Raw genomic sequence first — 17,628 nt, forward strand, 5'->3', positions numbered from 1 at the left:
GATTCTGTATGTCTACACACATTGGCCAATCCCCCGGCAACAGGCTACCACCACGTCCACTGTCGCACTAAATGAATAGCCGACATCCGTTTTCGTATCCGTTTACATCCCTAGTCACAGCGGCCAACTGGCTTGAGACTGAGTGATGGCTGGCCCAAGGAGGTGAGGAGAGTGGGATTCGAACTTAGGACGTCGGAGTGTACGGCTGGCCATAGCTTGCTACTGCGCCAACACCCCTTGGATTGTTTTGAAGCAATTCATTCTAGCGTTTTTCAGATCGATTCCAACCGATTTGACTGCGATTCTGAGTTTAAAATCCTTGGTCCTCTCTTCCACAGTTTTGCTAAGGCCTAAGGTATCATGGTGGAAGCCCATCGTTTTTCCCCGGCAATGGCGATCTCCAGTACCTTGTCAGGTAATGATCGATGATTTTCTCTCTCCATTCCTCGCTTCTTTATCTCCACGACATCTCACGCGAGTCATAGGTCAATAAAAGAAGCTAAAATCTATGATAATCTAATCAAAGCCCTTGTTACTTTGTTCTACGCAGTTCCCCTACTAATGTGTCATTCAAGATCGTAGTGTTCTCTACAAAAAATGCAGGACTTCACTGATAAAGTTGGCGTTTCGGAGGAATCTGTGGCTTTTGAAGAGAATATCGGGTACAAAATCAATCAAAGAGTTCATTTTGTTGGTGATTCTCGGAGAATTGGTATTGTGAAGTATGTTGGACCTGTTGAAGAGTATCCGAGAATATGGGTTGGTGTTGATTGGGACAATGGAGAAGGGAAACATGATGGTTCCATTAATGGAGTTCAGTATTTTCAGGCGAAAGGTGAAAAATCGGCTTCATTTGTCCGGCCTTAGAATTTGATCCTCCAAAGAAGAAGAAGGTATGAGTAGTGTCATATTTTTCATTCTTTATTTATTTATTTTTTGATTTGATTATTTGCATTTTTATCATTTAATCTTTAATTGGGAGTTGGATAAAGAAAACTTCATGGTTGAGTTGAAGCTTTTATTTTAGTTAGAGTATCTAGATACTTTGAGTATCCAAAGCAGGCAGATTGGAGTAAAATATTGACTGAAAAAAGAGAATTTGAAATGCAATTGAAAATTGTGTTGGATATCTGAGCAATGAAAATTTTTGATGGGGAAGTATGGGTGAGTGCAATCATTACATTGAATATTATAGCTGCAAAAATAGTACCATAATACATAAGAATAAATCATCGTGAAAGGCATACAATCGCTGTATCATCTCTAACAGTCACAGAATACTAAATGACCCCATGTACAGCCTTTCTTAGAATCCAGTAGGAAATAGCTAAGAATCTCAATCACAATTTCTCTACATTGCTAGACTGCTATTGATCTCTGTAATGTATTGGTGGGCAAGAAGTTCTCAAAAACTTTCCATCTAGCTCCATTTGAATTCTCATGCAACATGCAAGTTGGAAAACATGGAATGAGCTGTAATTATTTTGTACAATCAATAAAGCAACAAAATATAAAAAAATGGCCATTACCCAGTGCTGGTTCCGCCTATGCGGGGTCCTGGGAGGGGTGAGTTAGGAGTCAGTCCAAACCTTTGGCTTTTTTACACAAACTGGCTGCCCTCAAGATATGATAGTATAATATGTCAGAGTGTGAAGAGGGAAAAGAAAGAAACATGTGTCTTAAATTTATGCAATCGGCAAGTGGGTCTTTGAGTTGCTAGTCAATTGTCCATATTTATGGAGTGCCCGAGTTCATTGTAAAACATGCATTATCATAAATCCTAGTATGACTAGGACCAAAACTATAAATTAGACTTTCAAACTCCTAATGCTGCTGGCAAAAGACTTAAAATTTGTGTACCCTTCTGGACTGAACTTTTAGGTTTTATAGTAGAGCTCATTATCATAGTTGTCACGGTATCTAGGTAATCCCAGGTGTTGGAGGAAGGAAAAGTCAAGGTGACACCAACAAGGTGCCTAGGCGGCGTCTTGACAAGTATGCTCATCTACAACTCAAACCTATAAAAATAAATGTCCATAACCATCTAATACCCCTGTGGCTGCATCAGTCATATTGGTGCACCTCTGGGTGGGGCTTTGTTGGGGCTTTGTTTTTGAGGAGTTTCCAAACTTGGCAGATAATGCTTGTGGAGAGCATTGGAGTGCTGATAGGGGAAGACTGAAAAAATCTTTCTTCTCTTTTCGCCACTACTAACTCATGACTGAAGAGAATAATTATTGTTTCTGTTGTTGGTTAGATATTCTTTCTTTCAGAATAAGAAAAAATATAAAAAGGAATATAAAAAGTGAAATTATTGGATTGGGAGCTAAGCAGTTTACTATGGTTTATTGGGTGGAGTTTGTATTAAGGATAATCACTTTTTTGATTTGGGTTGAAAATTTTATTTCTTCTGACCATATGTTTTTGTGACATCTGTTTGATATGAATAACAATCAATAAAGCATAATGTATTTTTGAATATTCCGTTTTATAATTATGTTGAGGGTGACATATAATAATGTGCCCCTTCCTATTTTGCAGAAGAAATGTATGTTCTTTCAGCAAGAAATAGACGAGTAGCAATCCAACTTGTTGATAAACATAAAGTTCAGGATAAGCTAAGTCGATTTGAAGAGTTGGTAGGTGCATCTCTATCTTATTTAGGTGTTAGCTCAACTGTACCCCCTGGTCAGATCAATGCTGTAGTGCCAAGTAAGTCAGCTGCCTTTTCCTATTGTACTACGATAGTTTAGTTCTTTCCCTGATTTAACACTTGCTTTGAACTTTAAATATGCTTCTGTCCATTGTAGTGCTTTTATTACAACAGAGTATGTAAAAAATGATGTTAATCTTTTTCTTTTTTATTGGGGGCATAGTTATCTTTGACTAAAGCTTGAGAAGTTGAGAAAAGGATTGACTAGGGCTACATTTTTGGATACAATAAGTTGTTTTCATGTTTTGAAAAACAAAAAAGAACCCTTTCTTGTAGTAAAAGTGCATGGTAGCAAGCAATGTTTTCAAAAATTTTGAAAATAAAAAAAAACAGAGAAAAACAAATATTTTAAACAGAAAAATAATTAGTTCTTGGAAACAGTTTTTGTGTATCTTTTAGGCCATATGTGCATATAATCAGGGCATTTCTGTCATTTGCCTGTAGAGTCGACTCTGGAGAGAACCTCTCGGCTCTCTCATCACTGTCTCGCCACAGAGTTATAAGTATTCTCAGCCTTCTTCTCTCTGCTTTCCTATCAAACTAGACATTCATTAGGAACTTAAGGATTCCATTGAATACTTGCCAGTTGGGGTACCTCCTGGTGGCTGAATTTCTGCCACCTTGGAATGGATTTGAGAGTAGGGGGGCAACTGGATTTCTGCAGAGCAAGCACATTGAGTGTGGATTAGAATCACCCTCTCTCTCTCTCTCTCTCTAGTAAGAAAACGGTTTAAAAGCTAGTAACCCAGTCAAGATTCCAGTCTAATCTTCTTAAAATCCATAAAAATTCAGGATAAGCAGGTTCTAATTTTAGCTATAATCTTTCATGTTAGAGGACCAACTTAAAAGTACTTGTCAACCTCTTGATGTATTACAGTTTTGTGAGTTCACTGATCTGCTTATTAAGACCCAACCATTATGCAAATCGATAATAAGCCTGTGAAAGAATAATTTAACATGTGGTAATGGTACTACTGACCTAAGATTCATCTTATGGTCTTATTCATTCATCAACATACAAATTTTAAAAAATTCTCCCAAAATATTATGTTATCAAACAATGTTTTCTGATTTTCTATTTACAAAAACACAAGTTTGGTTATGAACCGTGTTTGCTTATTGTGACAGTTTCAGATCTAGACCAACCAACAACAATGACTAGAAGAAGAAAAGAAGAGAGAACTGAGAGGGAAAAGAGAGAAAAGATAGCAAAACAGTCCTACCGATTGAAGACAATGACTTAACCCTCAATCGATTGTAGGGTATCCCCCTTGATTTAATTGGCTTGGTTTGCTTGACTTCCTCTTATATTCATAGGGGAAGGCCAAGAGTTCAGAGAGGAATCCTATAAGGAGTTCCCAGTCTCCATTGTACACTTTCTTTTATATTAATACATACATTGCTGACCTTTAGCAAAAAAAATAGTAGTATGTATTTATAATTAAAATATGAAGAAATGACAAGTATGCCCTCACTAGTTATGTAACACATTCATAAGACACATAACACCCTAATAAGAAAAGATATTCCAGGTATACTCTTGTGGTAGTAACTCTTAACACTCCCCCTCAAGTTGAAGTATAAATATCACCATGTCCAGCTTGTAACATTCTTGAAGAAATACATTTTAAAAAAGAAGGCTTTAATAAACAGATCACCAAGCTGTTGACCAGAGCTAACAAACGGAGTGGAGATCACCTTCCTTATCACAATATTCTGTACATAATGACAATCAACTTCAATTTTCTTAGTCATTTCATAAAAAAACTGAATTATTGGCAAAAAAGACGACAAACTGATTATCACGATACATGTCTATAGGCTTATTAGTTGGAAAACGAAGGTCTTGAAGAAAAGATCTTAACCACATTAACCATTGCAGTATGAGTGATGTATTTAGGCTGTACTAAAAAAATACAGCCGCAGGTGTAAAGATTCCCCTACACCAGCAGCACCGTAGGTGTAGGGATTACCCTACATCAGCAGTAAAATTGTGGACTGTTGATAGGTTTTATTTATTAGACTTTTATTTAGTTTCCTATTTGAGTTGTAATCCTAGTATTGTTAGGTATCTTAATTAGACTTTAGTTTCTAATTTTTGTTCATCCATTAAGCTATATATATGTAACAGCTCTTGAAAGCCAGCCACGATTGAATGAATACAGAATTTGCTTGAGCAATTGTTGAAGTCGTGAGAGAGGATAGGTGAGAGGCCTAGGGTGAGATACCCATTTCATTCCCCATCCCCTTCCATCGGTTCTTGATTCCAAACCTTAATTCTGTCCTATTCGATTGCAAGAGTTCTACAAAGTTGCTGGGATTTCTTTCAACAGATTGTTCTCATTGAGTTCTGTGGATTACAACATCATATTGATTGCTACCAGGGCACAACTTCATTAGCCGAACCTGCAATAATAACCCATCATCGATTCAAGGGAATCTAGGGTTTCAAAAACCCTAAAAGCTGTTCGATCTCTTCTTTCTCCTGTTCTGATCGAGTTCTTCAATTTGGGGATTCATCCTACTGTGGAGAAGATTAGTCAGCCCTAATTGCAGCTTCAACAGGTTGCTAATTTGTGGGATTTATTTATTACTTATCTTGTGCTTACCAACTTGAGATCTCATCATTCCCTTCCGACCAATTTGAGATCCCATTGTTCTCTTTCTTGTTCGCTGGAGGTTTTCTATTTGATCCTGACTGGGATTAGACCTATTTTGGTTCAAGTCTTACATTAATGAGCCATAACTCTATGGTCAGATTCAGCACTAAACCACACCACTGTAGTTTGTTTCTAACTCCAAGTGACGAGGTTACCACCAACAAATATACAAAATCAGTGGTAGACCTGTCACCTTTAGCACTAGCCCAATCAACATATGAGTAATCGACAGGATCAACATCCCCATGAGATTTGTATATTTGACTTTTTCCTGGAGCACCTTTAAGATACCAATAAAATGCGACACACAGCCTCCCAATGATCCAATTTAGGCATCTCCATGAACTTGCTTATGACACCCACTGCGAAAGATATGTTTGACCTAGTTATAGTGAGATAAATAAGTATACCAACTAGCCTTCTATACTGATGATTGTTTGCAAATTCCTTACCACCGTAGATTGCAAGCTTTTGATGAGGATTTATTGGAGTATTAATAGGTTTAGAGGTTAACATACCAGTCTCAGATAAAAATCAAGAACATACTTTCTAAGAAAGACAAATATTTTTTCTACTCCAAAGAACCTCAATGCTCATAAAGTACCTCAGAGCACCTAGATCCTTCATTTGAAAGTGCAGCTGCAAATAAACTGACACCTTCAATTCCAGACAAATCATTATCAGAACTGATAATATCATCAACATAAAACACCAAAATGACCACCCTGGAATTCAGGTGAAGAACAAACACTATATATATTCGAGTATAGTCCTCAGCAACAAGCGAACTTTAAGCGGCTCAACAAATCCACCACGGTGATACTGATTGGTATACACCCAAGGACACTTTATGAGATCCTTACCTGGAGGAAGATCGACTAGAGACCGTGTCTAACGACTTAACAGAGCATCCATTTCCACCATAGTTGTCACGGCGTCTAGGCGACCTAAGGCATTGGAGATGGTCCAAAAGCAAGGCAACACCAACAAAGTGCCCAAGGCGCCTAGACGCCTAAGCGACTATGATTTCCACATCCACAACTGATTTCTAGCTTCCAGGATGAGATAGCGTTTCTTGATAGGTTTTTGGCACTAAATGGGAAGATATTGATATGCAAAGCCATGAATGGAAGATGGAAGATGTGAGATAGAAACAAGCTGTTCAATATGAAGAGTGACAAAGATTGTAGAGTGCAAGAACATATACCTTTACGAAGTGTATTTGGTAAGTTAGCAGTGGTGGACGGATGGGCAGGAACTACAGATAAGGTATCAGACTGTATGAGGGGCGGTAGAGAAGCAACAACAACAACTGGTGCAGATGTCTTAGGACGGCGCTAATAACATGAATCTTATCAGAGAAATATGGTGTACTTTCAAAGAAGGTAACATTGGCATTGACAAACTGTTTCCAGGTTACATGATCATAACATAGATAACCTTTTTGAGTACGAGAGCATCCAAGAAAGATACACTTGACAACCTGATGATACAATTTATCAATGCCAGGACTCATATTATAGACAAACCAAGTACAACAAAAACTCGGGATGGTAAAGGAAACAATGGTTATGTAGGAAAAATGGCAGACATAGGAAATTGATTTTGAAGAACAGGCGATGGCATTTGATTAATCAAGTAACAAGCAGTTAAAATAGCATCTTCCTAGGAAACCTTAGGAACATTAAAATGAATCAGTATTGAATGAGCAGTCTCTAAAAAGTGCTGATTTTTCTATTCAGTTGCACCATTCTGCTGAGGTCTATAAGAACTAGTTTGGTAATAATACCGTGCTCAGAATAAAAAGATGAAAATTTTATATCGAGTATATTCAAGAGCAATTTCATAATGAAAATTTTAAAGGAAACACCAAACTGAGTTTTTATTTCAATATAACATTCCTTGAAGATAGACAAGAATTGTGAACGATATTTTGATAAATACAACTAAATTAACTGAGAATGATTGTCTACAAAAGTAACAAAAAAACCATACCGGCTTTTGACACAACACGTTCCTCTAATTGCTGATCCCGGGGTGAGCTACCCATCCACCGGTTAATTTGATGAAGGAGCTTTCCATTGGGCTCAAAATGTCACTGTTAAGACAATCTTGGTTTATGCCCAAATGTAAAAGTGACTTTTCCTATATGTACATTTTAATATATAATTATCAAACTAGGCTAAGAGTACAACTTATTTATTATCTAGCTAAGTCAATGGATTTAATTGATACTGCATGAGATAAGGCATTCCAACTGTTAAAAGGGTGAGGCACAAGGCTCATGGCATTGAACGTAATGGCATAGGTTTTCAAACGATAGTATTTGTTTTTCTATATTGTGCTCTTTTTTTTTGTGTGGTGTCTATCATGTTTTTTTTTTTTTCCAAGGTACAAAATGTAACAATATGCAATATAATCTTAATGGATCTAAGTAGTTAGTAATTTAGTGCTTTCTTTTTTTTTTTTTTGGTAAGTTAGCAGAGTTTAAAAAAACTCTGGGTAAAGTAGTAAATTTAAACTGGGTTTTAAATTACTATTGGATTATGGTATAAAATTAAGCCCAAAATGTACAGACTTTTAAATCAAAACCATTTGAGCTAAGTATGCTGAATTTATTGCCTTTTAAATCAAATCCGTTTGACCCAGTGGTTGTCCCACACTCCCACCATACTCCTATTGGCCAACCTTGTGAGTAGTGATCCACCACTCACCACTGAAAATGAGTCTAGCATACCAGGTTTCAGAACATTGTGTATTCCCCTTGGATATGATACAATTTTGTATACTCATGTACATCATGCATGTCAGCCATTCTGTGCAGTCTATTTGGCTTTTTTCAAATGAAATAAAAAAGGCCATTACCCAGAATCCGGATCAGCTACCCACATGGGGATGGGTGGGGACTGATCTGACCCCTCCATGCATGGGCATCCTAGAGGTGGGTCCCACATCCTAGAGGTGGGTCCTGCAACCCCATGGAGGGTTCAGATCTGTCCCCACCCGTCCCCATGTGGGTAGCAGATCTGAACTCCATTACCAAGTGCTGGTCCCCCCCTCTGTGGGGTCCTGTGAGGGGTGAGTTTGGAGTTGGTCCTAACGTTGGCATTTTTGCGCAAAGTGGCCGCCCTTAAGACTTGAACCCGGGCATTTGCCCTGGCTGCCCGAACCTTTTACTGTTGCTCTAAGCAATGGCCCTTGCTTTTAGAAAATGAAATGAGGAATATTATAAAGTATATAAATAAAATGAGTGAGTGGTTGATCAGAATACTTCTCTAATATAATTTCTCTTTCACTATCATGATCACTGTCTTCATCATCATGTATTTGTCTACTCAATACTGAAAATCATCTTCTTAAATTAGATGATTCTGTTGTCTTCAAGTTTTAAGTCTGTTCATATTGTTCAAAGTTCATGGATTGAGCATTTATACGACATTGCATTTGACTCTCTAATGCTTTATGACAGATTTGAAGGAGCTAGATTTGACTGGAAATTTGCTTTCAGACTGGCAAGTATGTTTCTTTGGGGGTTCCATATACTTGATTTAGCCTAGAACTTAAATTTGATAAATTTTCGAAATATTCCATATTGTCTTTGTACAAATTAAAAACCTGTAGTAGAAGGGAAAGGAAGGTATTTACAGAAGAAAGGGACATTTGAATGTCATTAATGCTCAATTGAGATATTCACTTAAACGAAGTAGTAGATGAAAATAGAGGAAAATACTTATGCAATATGCTGTGTGGAAGTCAATAAAATGAGATCCTATACTCTACACTTTCCTCAGGTTGGATCTGAACTGTCACACATGCCTAGCTTCCCTTAAATTTCTTAAAGTTATGTTCAATCAATAAGCTACGACTCATTGATACATAAATGACTCATTCAAAATGTCATATGTAAGTTGCAGAATCTCAGGGCGTTTTTCCATTTGAGTGCATCATTCAAATTATTTGTTAGAGAGTATGTATCGGTTGGAAGGTCTATGGCCCCTCATTAATGTAGTCCTAGGGAGGAGTAATCTCACTAGGAGCCAGGGTAATGGGGTCACACACAAGGGCTGACCGATTGGGTTAGGGTTTACTAATTTAGGGTAAAACTAGGGTTAGGGTTGGATATTGAGAAAGGGGTTTATAGGGTATTAATGGGCAGGTCTAGAGGGCTATTATGGTATAAAAAGGTTAGGGTTTGGATGAGTATTGAAATTCTGCAATTTTGGGCAGAATTGAATTTAGGGTTTTGATGGACAGATTGGGCTACAACTGAGATCGAGTGGAGGGATAAGGCTGGACAGATTTTAGAGTGAGGCTAGGGTTATGGGAATCGATTAGGATTAATGGAGGAATGGGGCTGTGAGTGATTCAGGGTTAAGGAACTCAAATAAAATAAAAGGGGGGGGGGTGCTAGGGTTGGCTGTAGAAGGTTAGGGGAAAAAGGGAATAACTAAATTAACAAACAACTCACCGGATCTGCAAATCTGTAGTAGCAGCAAGTTTTTTTTAAGTTTTTCTGTTTTTTGGATGAATAAAAATTTAATTATGAAGAAAGGAGGGGGAATGTACAAGCCCGAGGGCCAACAACAACAGAAGCTAGAGACTAGTTATGATGCAAGATGGAGGTAGGGAGACCCCAGGAGTGTCTCCCAGGAGACAACAATGAGCCTATTCCTTCGGATGTCCATAACACTAGCCAGGGGAAGGGAACAAGCTTTAGATGAAACATCAAAGAAGATGGCCTTCCAAATCCTGTCGAAAGAGCAGGAGTTGGACGTCCATCTTCTAAGGTTGCGCTCCATCCAAATGTGGGAGATAGTGGCACAAAATGCCAGCTTGCCAACCTTGTCACAAATTGAATTGCCTCCAAAAGTCATATCAATCCAAACCCATTCTCAGGATAGGGGCAAAGGCAATCTTCGAGTAGGCCAGCAATGACGAAGGATCCGGTTCCGGATGGAGGCAGCAAAGGGGCAGGTGAAGAACAATTGGTCTACATCTTTGTGCCCATTCCAGCATAGACAACAGCTGGGGGAGACTTGTATGTGGCGATGGTTGAGGAAATCTTGGGTGGGGAGGCAGCTAGCTAGGGCATGCCAAACGGTGAAGCTCTGCCGAGGGATGTGCCCTTTGAACCAAACCATTTTATGCCAAGGACAGAGGGTCCCTCTATGTCTAACCATGTCCCAAGCGATGTGGGAACTGAAGCTGCCAGAGGGGGAGGGGAGCCCATAGGATAGTGTCACCTCTGCCTCTGTGACCAGGGGGGATGGGGGGAGGGAGCTCCAAAGTTCTGTAGGGGGGGGGGGAGGGGGGGGGACCAAAAGCCTCTGGTAATGATGGAAGCCACAAGGGTAGATCTGTCCAGGCCAGATGCATAAATGGCACGGGGGCTGACAATGGAAGCAAGGACACTTGAAGGGTGCCAATTGTCAAGCCAAAGGAAGGTTTGCATCCTGTCGTCGATCCTGCAAGATATAGCGCCTCTGGCTATATGCTTCACTTGGAGGATTCTACACCAAACCCAGGAGGAGTCTGGAGAAGAGCTGACAGTCCATATGGAGTCTCTGCGGAGAAGCCCTGCATACACCCAGGAAGTCCAAATGCTGGATTTGTTGGTGAGGAGCTTCCATAACAACTTTAAAGAATCAGTCAAGTTGACATCTTTTATCCTTTTGAGCCCAAGACCTCCTTCAGATTTGGGGGAGCAAAGGGAAGACCAGCTCTTGGGGTGGAGGAACCTAGCTAAATCCACACCTTTCCATATGAAAGCACACATAATAGATTTGATAGCCTTGATGGTGGCCTTGGGGAGGCTGAAAACACTGCTCCAATAGATGTAACAGGGCTGGAGAACTGATCTGATAAGCTCGAAGCGACCTGCATAGGATAAAAGTTTGGCTTTCCAAAGCTGCAGCCTCTTTCAGAGGAGGTCAAGGATGGGGTTGCAGTGGTGGGTTGAGAGTCTGGCAGGGATGAGAGGGAGGCCAAGGTAGCGGACAGGTAAGGTGCCAAGTGAAAAGCAAGTTGAGGAAGCTTGATTGAAGAAGAAGGACCTCCCGATCTACATGATGTAAGGAGTCGATTGGAGATCCACCAATCCCTTCACCTTGATATTATTCACAAGGCACACTCACGATGGAGCAAAGGCAGCAACAAAGGCAGCAAGCATAAAGCTGAGTTTTTATTAATCAAAATTCGTATTCAATGCTGGCCTCCCTTACAAACTTATATAGAAGACTCAAAAATAGACTTAGACACTAAAAATGAATGGCTTTAACCCTATCCCTAACCTATTAGGTAACTTAAACTGACTAGGAAATTAGAATACTAAAGAAAATAGACTCAAAACATAGCTAGACTTATAGAGTCCTAATCCAACCCTTAAGTTGTCACATGACCACTTAACCAAGGTCACATGATCACTTAAATTGAACCAATTGGATGCAACCAATTTGAACCGGTTCAATTAAAAAAACATAAAAATAAACTAAGTATTGGGCTAATCCCGTATGCAACCTATGTACCCCTAGTTTAGGCTCATTAAAGTGGTCTAATACATAGAAAACCCTTGGGAACAAAGGCCCAACATGTATATAACCCAACCCTAGGCCTATTTCTAAAGAAAAAAGCCAATTTCTATGATGAACCTGCATCACTCATGGACTTCTCTACTGTGGGATAGTTTTTGTTATTTATTCCTTATCTAAGTTAGAGTCTTAGATAAGGAATAAATAACAAAAACTATCCCACAGTTGGAGTCTTGCCGCCGACTTGGAGCAGCCTGGCCATATGGCTAGGCTGCTCCCCACCTCCCTTCTCCCTTCTCCCTTCTCCCTTCTCCCTTCCCCTTCCCTCTTCCTCTCTCTCTTCTTCTTCCTCCTCCTCCCACTTCTTCTTCCTTCGTTCGGTGACTACAACATAGATCGAAGTCACTCGAACAATAGTCCTGGGTTGCTTGCTTTGTTTGGTCACTGCCTAACAGGTTGCCTCTTTTGCTAGGCCTGATGGTCCCTTGGATGTCGGATCTCAGGCTCGTTTGGCTTCACCCGCTTGGTAGCCACTTCACTAGGCAAGCTTCTCCGGCAACTACTTGTTTGAGCCGGATTCTCTCTCGTTCGTCAACTCTTCCGCTGTCGTCGTCTACATTATCGGTGGTCGCAACCTCCTGCCGGTTCCGCTTGGCTTGCTCAGTCGTCGGCTGTTTTGCTACAAGCTACAAGGTCGCAGCCTACAAGGCTGCCTTTTTTGCTTGGCCGGCAGCCCCTTCGTCGTCTTCCTCTGAAAGGCCGGCTCTCTCCGTCATGGTGGTCTCCTTCGCTAGGCCAGCTCTCGCTTTGGCCGTGGCCCTCCGCAAGGCCAGCGCTCTCCGCCTTGGTTGCCTCTTGCCGGTGGTTCCTTGACTTCGTCGTGGCTGCTAGGAAGATGATGTTTGAGATGTGTTGTCTAGGGTTTTAGGGAACCCTACCTGGAATTGTCTTTGTTGCCCTTCTTCTTTCTTTGGGCTTCATTGCTCTTGTTTTAGTCCATGTGGGCTTTTGTGTTGCATTGGTCAAGCCCATGTGGGCTTCTGTGTTGCATTGGTTAAGCCCATGTGGGCTTTTGTCACTTTGTTTTCGTTAGCCGTATGGGCTTGTGTAGTCCTAAATGGACTTTCTCTTCCCTTTTGGGGGCTTTAATGCATTTTATAATCACCCAAAAAAAAGAAAAAAAGTTAGAGTCTTCTAGCGTCATTAGTACTTTCCTATTGTAATTGTGTTTTCCTATTGCTATTAAGATTGGTTACTTAATATAAATAAAGGGGCTGGCGATAGGTTGGTTTAATCTATCGCACATCCCCTCTCTCCTTTCTCTCTTGACTTCTCCATCTTATTTCTCTCTTCTTACCTTCTCTGCATCTTGGTTTCTTGAATTTTGATTCCAATACATGGTATCAGAGCTTCAATAAACTGGAATAGCAACTTCTCAATTTCTGTTTTGAGAGGCCCTACGTATTCTCTGATTTAAGGTGTTTAGCCACCTTGATTTGCTGCAACTATTGCTTTGAAGATCTAGTTATGTAAATGGAGAACTAGAATCTTTTATTATATGTTAATGATTTGAATGATACTGCATGGAGATGATCAATTAATTATATTCTCTACAAGAGCTGGCTGTACCCTATTCTGGGTTTATTTTCTGGGCAAATTCAGATCTAGTTCCTCCCCAGACCCCACAGTGGCGGGAGCTTTGTGCACTGGGTACACCCTTTTTTATTCAGATCTAGTTCCTATCTCGGTTCAAGTCCACATATTGACTTACTATTTTAGAAACTTATTGGGATATTTGGTAAGCATACTCGATCACTTTTGTGGACCTGATCAGAGCCTCACTGGGTCTACAATTGATCTCCATATTATACAATACTCTATTCTGATATTTTTTACCCTTCTGGAATCGACTTGCTAGTTAGTGGTTACTAGGGATCTAATCAACAGATCCATCAGAGCTTTTAGGGCATTGTTGCCCGCCTACTACGGGAGACTCGATCCAGATTTGGTATCATTCTGACATCAGGATTGCTTACTTTTGAAAATCTCTACTTCTGGTTTCTGTGTTGTTTCAGAATTATAAACTTGCACTTACGTCCAACCTGTCCATTTGATTGGTATGATTTTTAAGGCCTTATTGATCTAGCCTATTGGTCAACTCGATTGTGTTTTGGAGTCAATCAGAGCTCCTGATTGAAGGCAATAACTTTTCTCCATTATAGGTTGTGGTACTTAGTTTTTTGAGGCTGTTTTCATCACATTTGCTGCTGCTGGTTTTATTTGTTGGTTAGTTAGATCAAGTTGCTATTTTACAGCTTTGTTCCCTTTTTACTAAGGGTCATTCGATCCACATATGGAGGTTATCTGATGTCAGGTTCTGCTGCTTATATAAAAAAAAGAGGGTGTACCCAGTGCATGAGGCTCCCGCCACTACGGGGTCTGGGGAGGGTCATAATGTACGCAGCCTTACCCCTGCTTTTGCAGAGAGGCTGTTTCCAGGCTCAAACCCGTGACCACTTGATCACAATGGAGCAACCTTACCGTTGCTGATATATTTTCTCCAAATTCTGGTTTTTCCTCATATTGGTTACTACTGTTGCATGATGGCTGATTCCAAATCCACCACTGACCATGTCAATGTGCAAATTACTACCATTAAATTAAATGGAGTCTCAAATTACCTGTTATGGGCTCAGGCTGTAAAGGTTTACATTAATGCTAGAGGGTAGTTGCAATATCTCTAGTCTAATCCTCCCTCTGCTTATGCCAAAGAACCTGCTGCTGTTAAAGCATATGAGGAGTGGATGCAGGAGAATGATCCGGTGCTTATTTGGTTATGAAGCAGCATGGAACTTGCCATCGCTGCCAATGTCTGTCTTGCTCTCTCCCTCTCACTCTCTCTGTCTTCAAATTGGGTCACCAACCCTATACTTCGAAGGATTCAGCCGAAAAGGTATGGGATTTCAGAAATTTTTTGGTATGATTTGGGATTTTTGTATGATCTGTAATTTTAGGGATTTTTTTGGTGTGATTTGGGAATTTTGTATGACCTGTGACAAGGTTCATGTTTCTGTTTTTTCCCTCCTCTTTTTATTTCAATTTTATTGGTTTTTTTATTTTGAGATTTGGTTTAAGAGTTGCAGATCTGTACGGATTCATTTTTGGTTCTCACTGTTCATTTGTTTCGGTTTTTTGATGCAGATGTGTTTCGATTGCAATGCGAAGAATCCGACATGGGCGTTCGTCACGTATGGGATTTTTCTTTGCATCGATTGCTCCGCTGTTCACTGAAGCCTGGGTGTTCACATCAGCTTCGTGAGGTAATTCGATTAAAAATGGGGGATTTTTAATTTGAATTTGGTTGGTTCTCAAATTATGCCTGATGATTGGGGTTCTTTTGGCTGATTTGATCTAGAACAAACCTGTATGGTTTGCTCAACATTGATTTATTTTGTTTTCATTATTAAATATTGTCGATTGGTTGAGCTCAGGTGTTAATCAATTGGTTTCTTTGTATGGACTGATATTATGTGATTGCTGGACTATGTTCTGTAAGATGCCAGCTTAGATTGGAAGGCTTGGCATAGTAGTCAGGTCTCTAGCTAAAGGAATAATTCTTACAGAGCATTTGGTTGTACTTCAATCTCTTCCCCCCACCTCCCCCTTTCTAAATGAATAAGCACTTCAATTAAGAAGACAAAGAAACCCCACTAAGTGGGACGACAAACCAGATATTGCTCTATACAATAAAAGGTAAAGCAACATAGAAATATGGTGTCCTTGATGCATAGACTCCCTTAAAGATACATCTATCTCTAGCACATTCACTTATGAATTTGTAGAACTAGTTCTCTATGGGATGATCATGATGAGATGTTCCTACAGAAGCATGAGGATCATTATGAATGTGTTTCCTTATTTTTTTTTTTTCAATTGCACAACATAGAACAGTCTGGTTAGTAATTGGGAATTAAAGTTTGGAGCTTCAGGTTAAAGCAGAGAATCAAAGAGATTTTGCATTATGATGCTGTGCCTAATTCCTCTTCTTCTACCCCCTCCCTCCTTTTATATCCTCTTGGCTTTCATTGTTTGTGTTTTTTTTTTTTTCCAGCTTCCTCTGATTTTGGTTTAGCGTTCCAGCTAGTGTTATTGAGTTGGGTTTGGATTAGAAAGGGGAAGCAAACCCTTCTCCTTAGCTGTTTTTATGGTTCCCTTGTACATCTCTTCTAAGCTGTACTTGAACTCAAATCCAAGATCTGTAAGCTTTTTAGAGGAGAAAACGACGACTTCCAGGCTTTCACCTGGGAAGTTAAACCTGCATGACATGTACCATTTTAGTATTAATGATCAAAGGACCTCCTAAGAACCAGACCAACAAAATATATTCGGTTCCATTTTTAATTGTTAATTTTGTTGTTAGGAGATTCTGGAAGTTTACTGTAACAAAGGAAAATTCAGGAAGGCTTTAGCAGAGTGCAAATCTGGGATTTGCTTAGAATTGAAGACAAAGATTGTATAGATTGGAGATTACAGGCCACACATATAGGGTAAAAATGCTTTCCCTTTCCACAGCTTCGTTGAGTGATTTCTTTTGTGCTTCTTGGGCCATTAAAATTCATTCATTGCAAATTAATTCAAAAAAGAATGGAGAATATGATTTGGTTTAATCTGTTGTGTTAATTCATTGACAACTTGATGGGTCTTTAGCTCAAATTGGTAGAGCACTTGGAACATGAGCATGTTCCAAGAGGATGGTGGTTCGAGTCCACCAAGGCCCTCTTTATTCAACTGTTCATAGCATAGTCAGTTATGCCACTAATCCACACAAGAACCCAATTTTAATGGCATCTTTGAAATTTGACATATTTTCATACTTACTTTAGTTATGTTAATGAGATATTTTAATTTTATGCTAAGGTTGGTAAGAGAAAAGGATTTTACAAGTCTTTTTTTGGTATAATTGACAAAGAAATGACATTATTGTAATTAACATCAAATAGGGAAGAACAGGTTTTACCAAACATCATTTTTGCTCTGAACGGCGTTCTTGAGACCGTTACCAAACGGTCATTTTCAGTCTCAGGACGCCGTTCCAGACTAGAAACGCAAAAGAACGTTTCTAGTCAAGAACGGGCGTTCTTTGTTCAGACCGTTACCAAACGCGCCCTAACAGTCTATCATGGGACCCATTTGGATTCTTCCACACAGATACGATTATGAAAACTAATCATTATAGGAATGTTATCCCCAGCAGATTTATAAAGCTTGCGGTTCCTGAAAATCAGGAAAATTATCACCAAGTTCCTGCTGTAGGGGTTCTTATTTGGGTTGTAATTATTTGTTTATTCAATGTTTTAGTTGTTCATGCAGGCCGAGGCATGTCCAGTCATGGTCAAATCTGTTTCTTTTATTTTATTAAGTTTCCTAGTCAGCACATGGCTCTTTATTGCATCCTACGATTGGGAGGTTTAGATAGACTTTATTTCTGTTTTTAGTTGAGTTTGTTTAGGATTAAGATGGTCTACTAACTAATGTTTTCCAGTCATAGTTTGTTTCTGTCTGCAATTTTATTTAAAATATGTAAAAGACATAGCCTACTCACGATTTTGAATGAATGGAATAGTTTTTTGGTTGGTTTTGTCTCTCTCCTCTCTCCCCTCTTTCCCCCATCGATTTCCTTTCTTCCTCTCTCTTTTTTTTTCCAAGTTACTGTTCATGGTTACTGTTT

The 17,628-nt window shown here is 39.5% G+C and overlaps 2 protein-coding genes across 2 annotated transcripts in view; both read left to right on the top strand.

Moving 5' to 3' along the window:
• Positions 1-328: 328 nt before the first annotated feature.
• Positions 329-8,925, top strand: LOC122665842 (tubulin-folding cofactor E-like). The gene is given in 4 exon segments (XM_043861975.1): positions 329-872; positions 874-893; positions 2,542-2,712; positions 8,843-8,925. Coding segments are annotated over 4 exon segments (549 nt in total). The 5' UTR covers positions 329-597.
• Positions 8,926-12,389: 3,464 nt separating this feature from the next.
• The window catches only part of LOC122665843 (tubulin-folding cofactor E-like), a 55,591-nt gene continuing 50,352 nt past the window's right edge, over positions 12,390-17,628 (top strand). The window contains exons 1-3 of the mRNA XM_043861976.1: positions 12,390-12,747; positions 15,102-15,220; positions 16,321-16,413. Of these exons, the coding sequence (XP_043717911.1) occupies positions 12,390-12,747; positions 15,102-15,220; positions 16,321-16,413 (570 nt within the window). The remainder of the gene's footprint in view (positions 12,748-15,101; positions 15,221-16,320; positions 16,414-17,628) is intronic.

This window comes from Telopea speciosissima, chromosome 6 (genome assembly GCF_018873765.1).
Source record: "Telopea speciosissima isolate NSW1024214 ecotype Mountain lineage chromosome 6, Tspe_v1, whole genome shotgun sequence".
Lineage (NCBI taxonomy): Eukaryota > Viridiplantae > Streptophyta > Magnoliopsida > Proteales > Proteaceae > Telopea > Telopea speciosissima.